This window comes from Neodiprion fabricii, chromosome 7 (assembly GCF_021155785.1).
Source record: "Neodiprion fabricii isolate iyNeoFabr1 chromosome 7, iyNeoFabr1.1, whole genome shotgun sequence".
Lineage (NCBI taxonomy): Eukaryota > Metazoa > Arthropoda > Insecta > Hymenoptera > Diprionidae > Neodiprion > Neodiprion fabricii.
Genome location: NC_060245.1, coordinates 12,305,255 through 12,317,640, shown reverse-complemented (window position 1 = coordinate 12,317,640; position 12,386 = coordinate 12,305,255). Strand labels below are relative to the sequence as shown.

General features: G+C 38.6%; 1 protein-coding gene across 1 annotated transcript in view; it reads right to left on the bottom strand.

Annotated features, from left to right (window-relative positions):
* Positions 1-12,386, bottom strand: part of LOC124186843 (regulating synaptic membrane exocytosis protein 1) — a 1,552,625-nt gene that overhangs the window by 206,084 nt on the left and 1,334,155 nt on the right. Inside the window, exon 13 of the mRNA XM_046578894.1 lies at positions 7,291-7,403. Coding sequence (XP_046434850.1) covers positions 7,291-7,403 — 113 coding nt within the window. The remainder of the gene's footprint in view (positions 1-7,290; positions 7,404-12,386) is intronic.

The window sequence follows — 12,386 nt, the reverse complement described above, 5'->3', positions numbered from 1 at the left end:
TCGCGCTTCGGCGCAAGCTAATAAGGTACTTGGACGACAACGATCTCGACCACCGAGGGACCGATATCTACCGTTTCCAGCTCTCGACGACTTCGCCTACCGATGGTCTAATCAAACTATGCTGGCTACCTTGGTGCACTTCTATACACCTGGGGTAGCATCCTTTCGAACCTTCTGTATCGCCTCGACTGCCGGTGAACAGGGAGATAAAAATCCGCCCGATGGCCGAGGGCACCGCTCCTCAAGGAGGAACCAGCCGCCCGCTCTATCGGATTCCGCAAGGATGGCGTGAAGGGCAGACCGTAACCTGCCATGTTCCGACTTACCGGCCTGGTGCCGGACCGACCCCAAACCACTACGTCCAGATTGATAATGCCATCGTTCCGAGGATCGACGCAGCCTTCCTGTCGGCAAGGACTAATTGTGTGGATCGTGGTCCACGGTTCAGCCAACCGTCTGACTGCACGACCTCGGGTACAGGCAGCCGGCTACTGCCTGTACAAAAGCCGGTCGAAGTGAACGATGAGGCGTCACTCTCCACTCGGTAACTTTGACCGAGAAGCAGCCTGTGTATGCCTATCAAAAACGCATGACCACGCCGTAACCAATATTCGCCACAGGGGGATGGCCTATTTGCGGTGAGGGTCAACCAACCAATCAAAGGGAAGTAGAATCACCTCACGACAACCGCGAGATCGGCGAGCCGAACTCTGACCTCCTTCTATTCTACGCTTGACCTGCTGAGCGACAGTTGTGTTTATTCGTATTCTCCCGATGATTCTCTCGTTTTGAGCTACCGATCCTTTTTCCTCTTGTTCTATCGCTACTTTATCTACCGTTTCTCCACACCCTCTATCGTTGCACTATCGTTAACTTCTACCTATAAATTCAAGTCGTTTCCTTCATTCTTATTTTCTTTTGATCATTCTAAGTTTTATTTAAAATAAATTCAGTGTTGTGTGCCTGCAGTCACCAACTAAGGTAAGGCTTCTGCCTCTGTATTGTATCGTTACGAAGTTGCTCATAATTTCTATTCTTTCTTATGGTATTTATCGACTTTGTGTGAATCATGGTCCACGGCTTAGAGTTGCAGTAAGCCGCCGTGTGACTGCATGATTTCGGTCATCAATATTATATTTATCGTTTCTTGGTTGCATCGTGCGATGCCAGTTTTGTGTGAATCATAGCCCACGGCTTAGAGTTGCAGTAAGCAGCCGTGTGACTGCATGATTTCAGTAATTAATGATTTTCGTGTCTGAGCGACCTCGTAACGGCCGAATAATTATTTCTTTTGTATTTACGACTTTTCTGATTATTTGTGAATCTCTATTAGCCTGCTTTTGTATTTTCTATCGTATTTTGAGCCCTATTGGCTTCACGTTTCATTCCATACTCTTTTGTAATAGTAGTTTGCTTCATATTTTATTTCTGTTATTGCTTATTATATTTTTATTTATTTTTATACCTACTGTATCGTATATCGAGTTCCTTGGAGTGCAACCAAGCGTAGAATCAGCCTCTAAATATTACCGCACCTTTTTTTTCTATTGCTATTGGCAATTTTATATTATTTTCACCTGTTATTCTTTTCTCTGTATTTTGTCAAGTTAAGTTCTGCGAATTATTCTTGATTCTTTTGTACGGCGGTGTATTCAGTGTATTTCTTTATTTTGTAAACTCTCCGAAATTCTCACTCTCTCATAATTTTGTATTTCGTATTCTCTCAAAAGTTATGTTCAGGAATTCATTGTTTAATTCCTCAGGTCCGTAATCGTTATAAATTATTGACTCTACCGTTTATGAATAATTCTACCGAAAGTTATCTAGTCGATCGTTTACACTACTGATTTTGTAAATTGTTAATGAATATCAATCTCTCGTACCGGTTATAGTCCATGGTAAATTTGTCGTATTATCTACCGAACTATCGTTACGTTGTTTTCTACCGATTGCAGTAAAGTTCTCTCGTTTCTAATTGACAGAATAACAATTTTCGTAGCGTCATTTGCACCTTGGGTAAGATCACGTCACCCAGTGACGTGTAGTTTTGAGTAAATTCTTGCATTATATCGCATCTCCCGACCTACCTTCATTTTTCTCTCTTAACTGCCGTCTCACGTTTCAAAGCTACCGTTTACTGCTATTCTACCGAAATTATTGTGAACAACGATTGCTTATTTTATTAACTACCGCTGTCGATACCATTTTATTTGCCTGTCTCAACCATGTAACCTTCTCGACAATATATGATCGATTGACCTGTTCATTTTCCTTCTGACTTGAGTTTATTCTTTATTTCGTTATTTTCTTTAATTCTGTAATTACTGTTAGCTGCCTTTAATACCGCTACTCTACCAGTTCGTACGTGGAAGTACCTGAGCCTAGCCAGCCATACAACGGGTTCTCTATTTATTCTTCGTACGGTTTCGTGTTATTTTTATTGATTTGTATTATTGTTTGAAAATCGATGCTAACGCGTCTGGCGCCCAATATGATTTATTTTGTTATAGTTTAATATTTCGAATAAGTGGGGAATCGCGCCAAAGTGTCAACGGTAAGTCTTCCTCTGAGGGTAACAGAATTTAGCGTTACAACACATACGCACAACAATTCGGGTTACCCATGGGATCCCCTCTCTCTCCAATCTTGTCAGATCTTGTGATGGAAGACCTAGAACTGTCATGCAACAGCAAACTAGATTTTGAAATATCCTCCTATTTCAGATATGTTGACGATATTTTAACTGCTGTTCCTAAAGACAAAATAGACTACACACGGAATATTTTCAACCAATATCATCCCCGATTACAATTCACCATTGAAATAGAAGATAATTACGCTATCAAATTCTTGGATTTATTGCTGATACACAGAAACTCTAAAATCAAAACAGATTGTTTTCACAAAAAAACTTGGTCTCAAAGATACTTGAATTTTAATTCCCACCACCCGATGTCCTACAAGATAGGTACCATCTTTAATCTTGTTGAGCCGAGCCATCAAATTATCAAATATCGAATTCCATGAAAAAAAATTGTCACTTATATATAATATTTTAAGATGGAATGATTATCCACACGGCGTTTCATACAAACATATAAAAAAGAGACGCTTCCATATCAATAACCTACTTGACCATAATATTGACTCTGCTTCCGCAGATGACAACAACAGACTAGCCACTACATTTATCCTTATCCCATATCTATTGGGTCTCTTTGAGTCGTTGAATAGGTTATTTAACAAACACAACATCAAGTTTGTAGGAAAAAACTCAACCGACTTACAACTTGTCTTTGATTCGGGAAAAGATGGGATCCCAATGGGCAAACGATCCAACGTTGTTTATAAAACCCCTGCAACGATTGCAATGAAGTTTATATTGGACAAACTGGCCGCCATCTAGACACTAGACTCAAAGAACATCAACGCAACGTACAAGATAATGATAAATGAACATGTGATCAAAAAAGATCATTTTTTCAACTATGACAATGCAAACATTCTTTGTGCAGAACCCAATTATTATAAACGGTTACTACTAGAAATGTGCAATATTGTAGGACGTCCAAATTCCGTTAATCTTACACAAAATGTTGAACATCTTAGCAATATTTACAAACCGCTGATTACGGCCCACACATCACACTTTGTTTAACCTTAACTAAGTACATAATTTTGATGCCTCTATGTTACATGTTTTTACAAATGTTTATACTTGTTCACCTTCACTCTGGGTCATATTTGATTCTCCCAACAGTCGTCGTTTACCAGTTGACTCAAACGGTTCAACAAAATTGTTTAGACATGGAGAATAGGGTCATAACGATACCATTACCTTTATTCGACATCGTTCAAACTATTTTAACTATCATAAACCCTTTCTTTAAAACTTTTCAATATTTTGACTCATACACTGTGAATATAAATAGTTTTTTTGATTACTAACTTTCATATCTTTTACACCTACACTTTTAACAATTGAAGAAGTCGACAACGTTCACTGTCATTCTATTTGAAGAACCTTCGCTCTTCAAATAGTATTTTATGATTCTGACCAGCGTCTTAATCCTCTTTCTTATAAAAGGTAAATTACTTTTTAAGTTCTTTTACTTTTTAATCATAACAGATATAAGATATGTTCTCACTAACCTACATTAGACAATAACCTTTAATAGTATTACATACTTGGTAATTTATGTCTGACTGGAAAATTTTTGTTCTTGACAGTCAAAAAAAAAAAAATTAATCGTTCTGAGGAGGGCCCATATCCGGGCCAAAACGTTAAAGAAAATATACGTTATACATTTCTATGACCGCTCACCAAGACTCACTAATATATTATCTACGAGGTCGAGAATTCTTACCCTTCACAAACTAAGAAAATGTGAAACGAATTTCGAGTACCTTCGTAACGCAATTAACAAAGTGGCCTACAGTTACTTAGTGCGCTGTTCCAAATCGTCCTCGAAATTGGCCCATGGGAAATTTGTAGTGCTTACCGCAACCAAGTCACACCATAACGTTTCCTACGCCGGAGTCGAACATACGCACTCTTTTCTCCGCGAATAAACAAAATTATAACACGGTGTCTCGATCGTCAGCTTCTCTCCGCAACTCAACATCTTTTTCTTCAAAATCTTGAATTGCTCCGTAACTCTCATACGCCAGGACTCAAGTGACGATCTGACATTCGTACATAGGCGCTATCAGTCCCAAAACATGTCCCAGATCTTATTGGTTCTCGAACTTCGATTCGATTACGAAATTCTTCAAGTCTAGCTTATCGCTAAAACCGATTTCCGCTCTCGCGAAACGTTGATTGGCTGCTGGATTCGACGGTGCTCCATTGTTTGGCGGTGGCGCGGTGACGACTTCGCGAGGCTGTACGATACTAGTATTCGGCGGGGAGGTTACACGGAAAAAAAAATTCCGTTCGGCGAGCTGTATTCTACAGCTCCAGTAACTATACGCACTCTACGGTCTATCTTGTAGTTACAGCAACTATATGTATATTAGTCAGCTCTGATAGCTGCAAGTTGTTCAGCTCTCACAGCTGAATGGTTTTGCTCTAAGAGCTGTAAGTTGCGCTGTGCTCTGGTGCGTTGACATATTTCATAACCTTCAAATTTCATGAGTATGATTTAAATACAGTCGATAGATAATTGTTTAAATAGTCCATTCAAATATGTAAATGACACTGAATAAATAATGATAATAATGATGAAAAATAATACTAATAGCAATATAATTGTACTATTTAATAATAAGCGCTGTGAGCGGAGCCGAAAAATTCTGGTCCAGCTCTTCGAACGAAGCTGTTTAGCTGAGAGAGCTGAACAACGTACAGCTATGACAGCTGACTAACAGTCAGTTATACGAACCATGCAGTGCTCTTCCAATAACAGAACGTTTAGTTCGACGAACTGTTTACAAGTAACTATCTAATATTTAGTTCTACGAGCTGAATTTTTTTTTCCGTGTACGGCTCGCTAGCCAAGAATGGAAATCTCGTCCGCCTCGGTTTCCCTCGCGGCAGAGCTCTTCGTTGGCGCTCTCTCCATAGCCTCACGCGAGGCGCTTCACTCGCTGTGTAGCATCACTCTCGTCGTTCCTTCGTTTAAGTTTTCTGCCACCGTTGTCACAAGACGCCGTCGAATTCGCCGTCGATTCTATGCCTGATGTTGCACATACTCGAATACATAAATAAACGAAAATCCTGAAATTCTTTATTCGCTAGTCTGTAACGTGTCCCCTCTCAGAGTTTCGGATGCGTAAGTCTTGCCCTTAAATTCTTAGGTCAACAGCATGAGTTACGTAGCTCCAATTTTACGCAATGCCAGTGATACCGTCATCGTTACTTTTCAAATCGAACTTTCCTTCGTAGGTGTTGAAAAATTAGTGTGTGTCAAAGTAGAAATGTAATACACTATTGAATCGGTAAGGGTCATGTTTCAATCATTAGAATTTTTCCTTGTAGCACACCAAACGCGTCTACGTTCTCGAACTCTAAATTTAGCATCATTATGTCCGAAATTAGTTTGACTTAGCATTCAGTAGCCTACTTCGACCCACTTTCCTAATAGTTATATTCTGCTTGAATATCGTACCACTGAACCAACGTATACCGGAAATAGATGCAACTTAATATCTTACTATGATCATTTGAATCTACAAATACGGTTCGAAGGTAGGGGGACAAAAATTAGCAAGACAAAAAATACACCTTCGGTCGACGAAAACAAATTAAAAACTGACAATAAAAATCGTCAGATTTGTTCGTATTGCCCCCACCCCCCATTGGTGTCCAATCGGATTTTAACCCTGTCAGTCATACATTTTTCATCTACACGAATTTTGATGAAAATTAGTACTCGGGGGTTTTTGGGGTCGCTGATTACGAATTCGGAATTGGATTTTCAAAATTCAATATGGCGGACGTGAAATTCCGAATACGTATTAATTCTTCTAAAACGTTGTACTCAGGGGTTTTTGGGGTCGCTGATTACGAATCTGGCATTAGATGTTCATAATTGGAAATGGCAGATCTGATATGATGGACGTCAAGTTTTATATCTTATATCTTTCTGCTCAATATTTTGGCCTGAATTTAGTCATTTGGGGGATTTTGGAATAGCTGATCACGAATCTGAAGTCATAACTTCATAATTCCTAAATCCAAGATGGCAAATGCCATCCTATCTTTCTTTGTCTATATTCGTGTCTTTCTCTTAGCCCTACCCGGAATCAACGACGAGGACGTGGGGAGCATCTAGTTCCACTTTTTTGCTTGTTTTTTTTCTGTTTTTTTTTGTGTTTTTTATTGTTTTTTTCTTCTAATTAAAAAAAAAACAATTAGAAGAAAAAAACAGAAAAAAGCAACAAAAAATACACAAAAAACTATATATATATCAATGATAATGATGAAGAACCACGGATTTTGACTATCTCAAATTTCATCTCAAATAAACTGAAATATTTATTTCTCATGTATATTTGAAGGAATATTCCTGATAAAGTAAGATTTCACGTGATTGAAATTTTTAATGTCACATTGCCCAATTGGATCGACTATAGCGGATCCACCATTTGGAATTTCCAAAATCTGACCTCATATTCGTGATCGGCGACTCAAAAACCCCTAAATACGTATTTTCAGAGGCCTTGGTTCAATACTAGAGCTCTGAGGTGATTTTTTAAAAAGTAGTATCGTAGCGGTCCCACTATGACTGAAAGGGTTAAACAATGTAGCGCAGATTATTATCAATAGAAAACGTATAAAGAACTCACATATCGGTGGCATGCTCGACAACAAGTTCAGCGACGTCACCAGTGCGTTCCATGATTTGTGCAACTTCCTCAAAACTTCGGTCGATCAAAGACACTGTGCCCCATTCAAGAACCTGAAACGAAATGAGCCACACTCTAGTCAAAATATTTTCGTTTTTACATAAGGCAACAAGTATCAACATAGTAATTGACTCATGTACGACATGCTCTTCGTTTTTTTTTTTACAACTCAACAAATTGTAAATATTTTACAGGTTCGGAAAAAAAAAAAAACGGTTCAACAAGAAACGAAAACTAATGTAGACTAACAATAAATAAACAACCTCCTCGAATAATTAGCGCATCACGAGTCACCACTGAATTTGAAAGGATTATTCTTTGGATTGTTTAGCGATGAATATGGGAATTTCGCAGAAAGGTAGTGTGTTAATTGTCTTGCTACTGATGGGTGCACAAAATTTGAAAGCAGTAGGTGTGTCAAGTAATTAGGCGCACAGGATGCATCGAGTTGTGGTTTCCTAGTTAAAAAGAAAGTCTCTGTAGCACGGCAGCTATAAATGACAAATACTTGATTGCTAGAATTATTGCTTTATTGTCTGATGGCGAGTCGGGACCATTTATGATTTTTGTGAATAAATTTGATTTGATTTCTTTTGTTTTATCGTGTATTCTGCTCATATTGAATTTCTACTTTTCCTCCTTTCGTTTCTCCTTTTTGTTTTATCTTGGTATTCGATAATTTTATTTCGTTGTTGAATATTTTATGGGTGTATGCGGAAATATACTTTCAGTACTGCCGATCGTGACGTCACGCAGTCAATTGCGAACTGCGTTCCGTTTTCACTTCGAGTTGCTAGTCGCAGTAAAATCGAAACGCTACTTTACAACTCCACCGAGGACGCGGCCATCTCTCGAGTACTGCAACTGCCTCACATCTCAGATCACATTAATCTCAGTCAACGTTGTCAAAAATTTCGTGACGTTACTGACTGATGACAGTAAGCTGTCAAGCGATTTCGGAACGCGGTTGCCAGTACTTGCAGTACTGTGAGTATATTTCCGAATACACCCTTTTTTTAGTAGATATGTAAGGGAGGTTCTGCGTCAATTTGTTTTACCGATCTCAGCAGAAGCTGCAGGATGCGCCTCGCCTATAGTCGGTGTGTTACCGACCTAAGCTAACCTGACCCATTCCATCCTAACCTAACCTACAAGATGGCTGAGTAGCCTACGAGATGGTGAAATGACCCGCAAGATGGCTGACTGAACTGCAAGATGGCTGACTAACCTACAAGATGATGGACAAGATGACGGAGCATGTATTCGGTGTGTTACAGACCTAAGCTAACCTGAACCAACCGAACTCAACCCAATCAATGTAAGCAACAAGATGGCTGAAGCAAGATGGTTGACAAGATAACGGAACACGTTACTAACCTAACCTTACCGAACCTAATACATGTAAACAACAACATGGCGGACAAGATTGCGAAGCAGGATGGCGATGCAGGATGACGGGGTGGTATGGCAAAATGACAGGTGGAATCTACCATCTCAAAAATAATGATATCGGGATACTTCGAATACATTCTTTCGCCCTAATGGACAAGATGGTGACAATGCAATTAAGTAGGTGTTACAAATGGCGCCCGAACAGGGACCGTGATCCGTGAAGCAGCCATCAACTTGGTTACACTCCGCTTTAATTTAATCTGCCGCTCGTATTTTTTTTCCTCTTGATTGATTCTATAATAATTCTTAGGATTATTAAGTGTCATTTGTGTTGCCATTTGTGACATTGCTTTTTAATAACTCGTTTGATTCAGGTGTATTTCCTAAGGAGTAGAAGTCATCGCGTATTGTCCCTATACTAAAAAGGTCGAATGCTGAGGTATGTGCTGATTATCGGCCGATATCGCTGATGAGCAATTTGTCAAAGGCCCTTGAGAGGTGTGTGCATGATCAATTTCTTAAGTATGTTACTGAGAGCAATGATATTGACGAGTATCAGATGGCCTTCAGGGAGGGCCTGAATACGCAGACTGCTGTTATCAAGCTCTGTGATGATATTTGCTCGGCAATGAATATGTCAAAAGTGACTGTAGCTGTTTTCTTTGATCTGAGTAAGGCTTTTGATTCTGTGAACCATGAAAGATTGCTGCGCAAATTATTATGTATGAATTTTTCTGTAGATGCTGTTAAGTGGGTCAGGTCTTATTACGCTCGGAGAAGGCAGCAGGTGTTTGCTGATGAGCGTGTGTCCTCTTGGAGGGTTGTACTGAACGGTGTGTCTCAAGGCAGCGTACTTGGCCCTTTGTTGTTTTCGCTTTATATTTCCGATTTATCTCAGCGGCTAAGTTGTCAATAATTATTTTATGCTGATGATTTACTGATATATTTATCCTGCTGCCCGTACCTAGTGAATGATTGTGTTGCTGCGCTGAATGCAGAAATAGTTAAGATCATTGAGTGGTGCAATATTAATTACCTTAAGCTAAACGCATCGAAGACAAAACCTGTTATTTTTGGTAGTAGGGTTGAGGTTTATTGTAATAGTTGTAAGTATGCTGATCGCATTATCGTAAATGATTGTATCATTCACTATGACAAAACTGGTAAGTATCTTGGTGTTTTAATTGACAATATTCTTTCTTGGGACAGCCAGATTATGAGTGTATGTAGTTGTGTAATGAGAGTTCTCGCACAGTTAAAGATTAATAATGAAATCTTCAACGAGAACTTACGTATAAAGCTAGTCACCACGTTGATATGCCCAGTATTTGATTATTGTTGTGCGGCTTACTGCAATATTACCAATAGTTTGCAGATGCGACTGCAGCGCAAAATGAACTCCTGTGTTCGCTATATTTTTAAAATTGCATGTGTTGAGCACGTTATGCCGTATTTTGAGAGACTAGGATGGTTAAAATTGAATGACAGAAGAAACTATTTTATAGCATGCCTTTTTTACAAAGAAATACGATTGAATTATCATTCGCTGTTCGGATGTAACTTAGAATTTTTGCCTGTTGCGTTGCGTAGGGGCGATGTAAGAGAAGATTATTTACGTCTGCCTAGATCGAATTGTTGTATCTATGAAAACTCTTTTCTTGTTCGCGGCATACGCATTTAGAATGCGTTACCTGCTGAAGTTACTGAAGTCGAAAATCTTGAACTGCTCCGTAGTGCGTGCTATAATGATTACTTGGAGAATTACCAATTTGCCATGCTGAACCGTTGATTACTGTTATCAAATGTTGCTGTGCCTCGTATGATGCTAACACTGTGAAACTGTTTTACTGCTTTATTATTCCTTTTGTTCTTTATTTTTTATTATTATTATTTGCATCACTGTTATTATTATCTTTACTACATTTAATGTATTACGACCTCTGTACACATTACACTTGTTACATTGTATTTTTACGATGATTCTGAGGGAGCCTAGGCTCTAGATTCAAATAAATTTTCTTATCCATCTATCTATTCCATACCGTCAGTATTTCCGAGCTCCGTTTATTCTTAGGTGTTATCATATTAGCTTCAGTAGATTGGATCGTTAGTTAATTCCCTTGTATCTACCGAATCCTGTTTCGCAATCCGACATGAAAATGCCAAGACACTTCTGGATCTGCAACCTGAGTAAAGAAGACTTAGAGAAACTGCTTAACCAGCACCCAATCGACTGTACCGGCACCCTGGACGACCCACGAAACGCCTGGTCACGTCTATGAAAAACCATCCAGATATAATTACCGAACCGACCGAAACAGTCGGACTAACAATTAGTATGCGAAACGGTGAAAACATATACCTATAAGTACACGTCGTTTGTAAATTATTGGTTAGATTATTTTTTTTTTCAAGATTGATTGTGAGATGTATCAAAAGCACAAAATATTAGGGTATTTGAAAACAGAAACTTAGGAGAACATTAGGAAGTGGGTTAACGAGTTAATATAGTTAATAACAGTTCGATCAAATATTAGATTACACGACATTGACAGAAAGACTTGACATATTTGCTGGCGTCGAATTCGTTGGACGTGGGAATGAAAGACACGTGGCCGCTGTCCCAATACTGTGGCCTATAAACCATAATACATACTGCTATTGGCCGACCAACTTTGGGAAAGCAGCCTCTTATGAAGATCTAGTGAAGAGTCAGCCTGTTTTCCGAATGCATTGGAAGAAATATGCAGTAACCAGGGTTCTCTGTACATCAAGTAAGAAATAAAATCATTTATTATAGACTATTTACTCAACGCTTCTGGGATTCGATTAAATCTGTATTTTGAAGTAGGTACATATGGGGAACTCCACGTCAACTCGATGAACCAAAGCCATTGACCCTCTTCGATTTTCTCAGTGATTTTTTATGTGATACTTCTGGGTTCAAAATACTTCTTTGATTTTTTCAATTTTTTTTTATGCAGCCATTTCTGAGTCATGAATTTTTGAAAACTCAAAACAGCAAAAAAATTTTGAATTTTTAAAAATGCTAAGGCCAACGTCGAACATTTTTCGGTTGTAAAAAACAGTCGGCAGACTTTTTATTTTCATTTATTTTTTTTGGCCATCACAAACATTCTTTCTTTGAAAACTTTAATCAGTGATTTATTTTAGACAGAAAATAACGCCAAAAAACAAAAGGAGTAAACGATGGATTTATTTTAAGAATACTACGTAATATCACGTCTTATTTTCAAAATGCGCTCAAAAAATATCAGTGGTGCTCGAATGCGTGAAAAAGACGAGCCGAAACTATTGTTACAAAGTAGAACGTGGACTAAATCTGTTATTCACTATTTATACTTATTACAACGTTCTTTTAGTACATTGGGATCATCTGTTTAAGTAAGATGTAGAATAATATTAATATTATATTCCTCGGAGAACTATAGAGACATCGATGATTACGTAACTGATCTAATTGGAGAGGGTACGACGGAAGATGAAGGTCATATAATCGAGATAACAAAGAGGCTTGTGCCTGGGAAAGCTGACTTAAACGGCAGTGCTTCTGACGAAGAAAACAAAAAACCCATAGAAAATGAAGGTTCAAAAAGAATGGGAATGAAGCGGCGTAGAGAAAG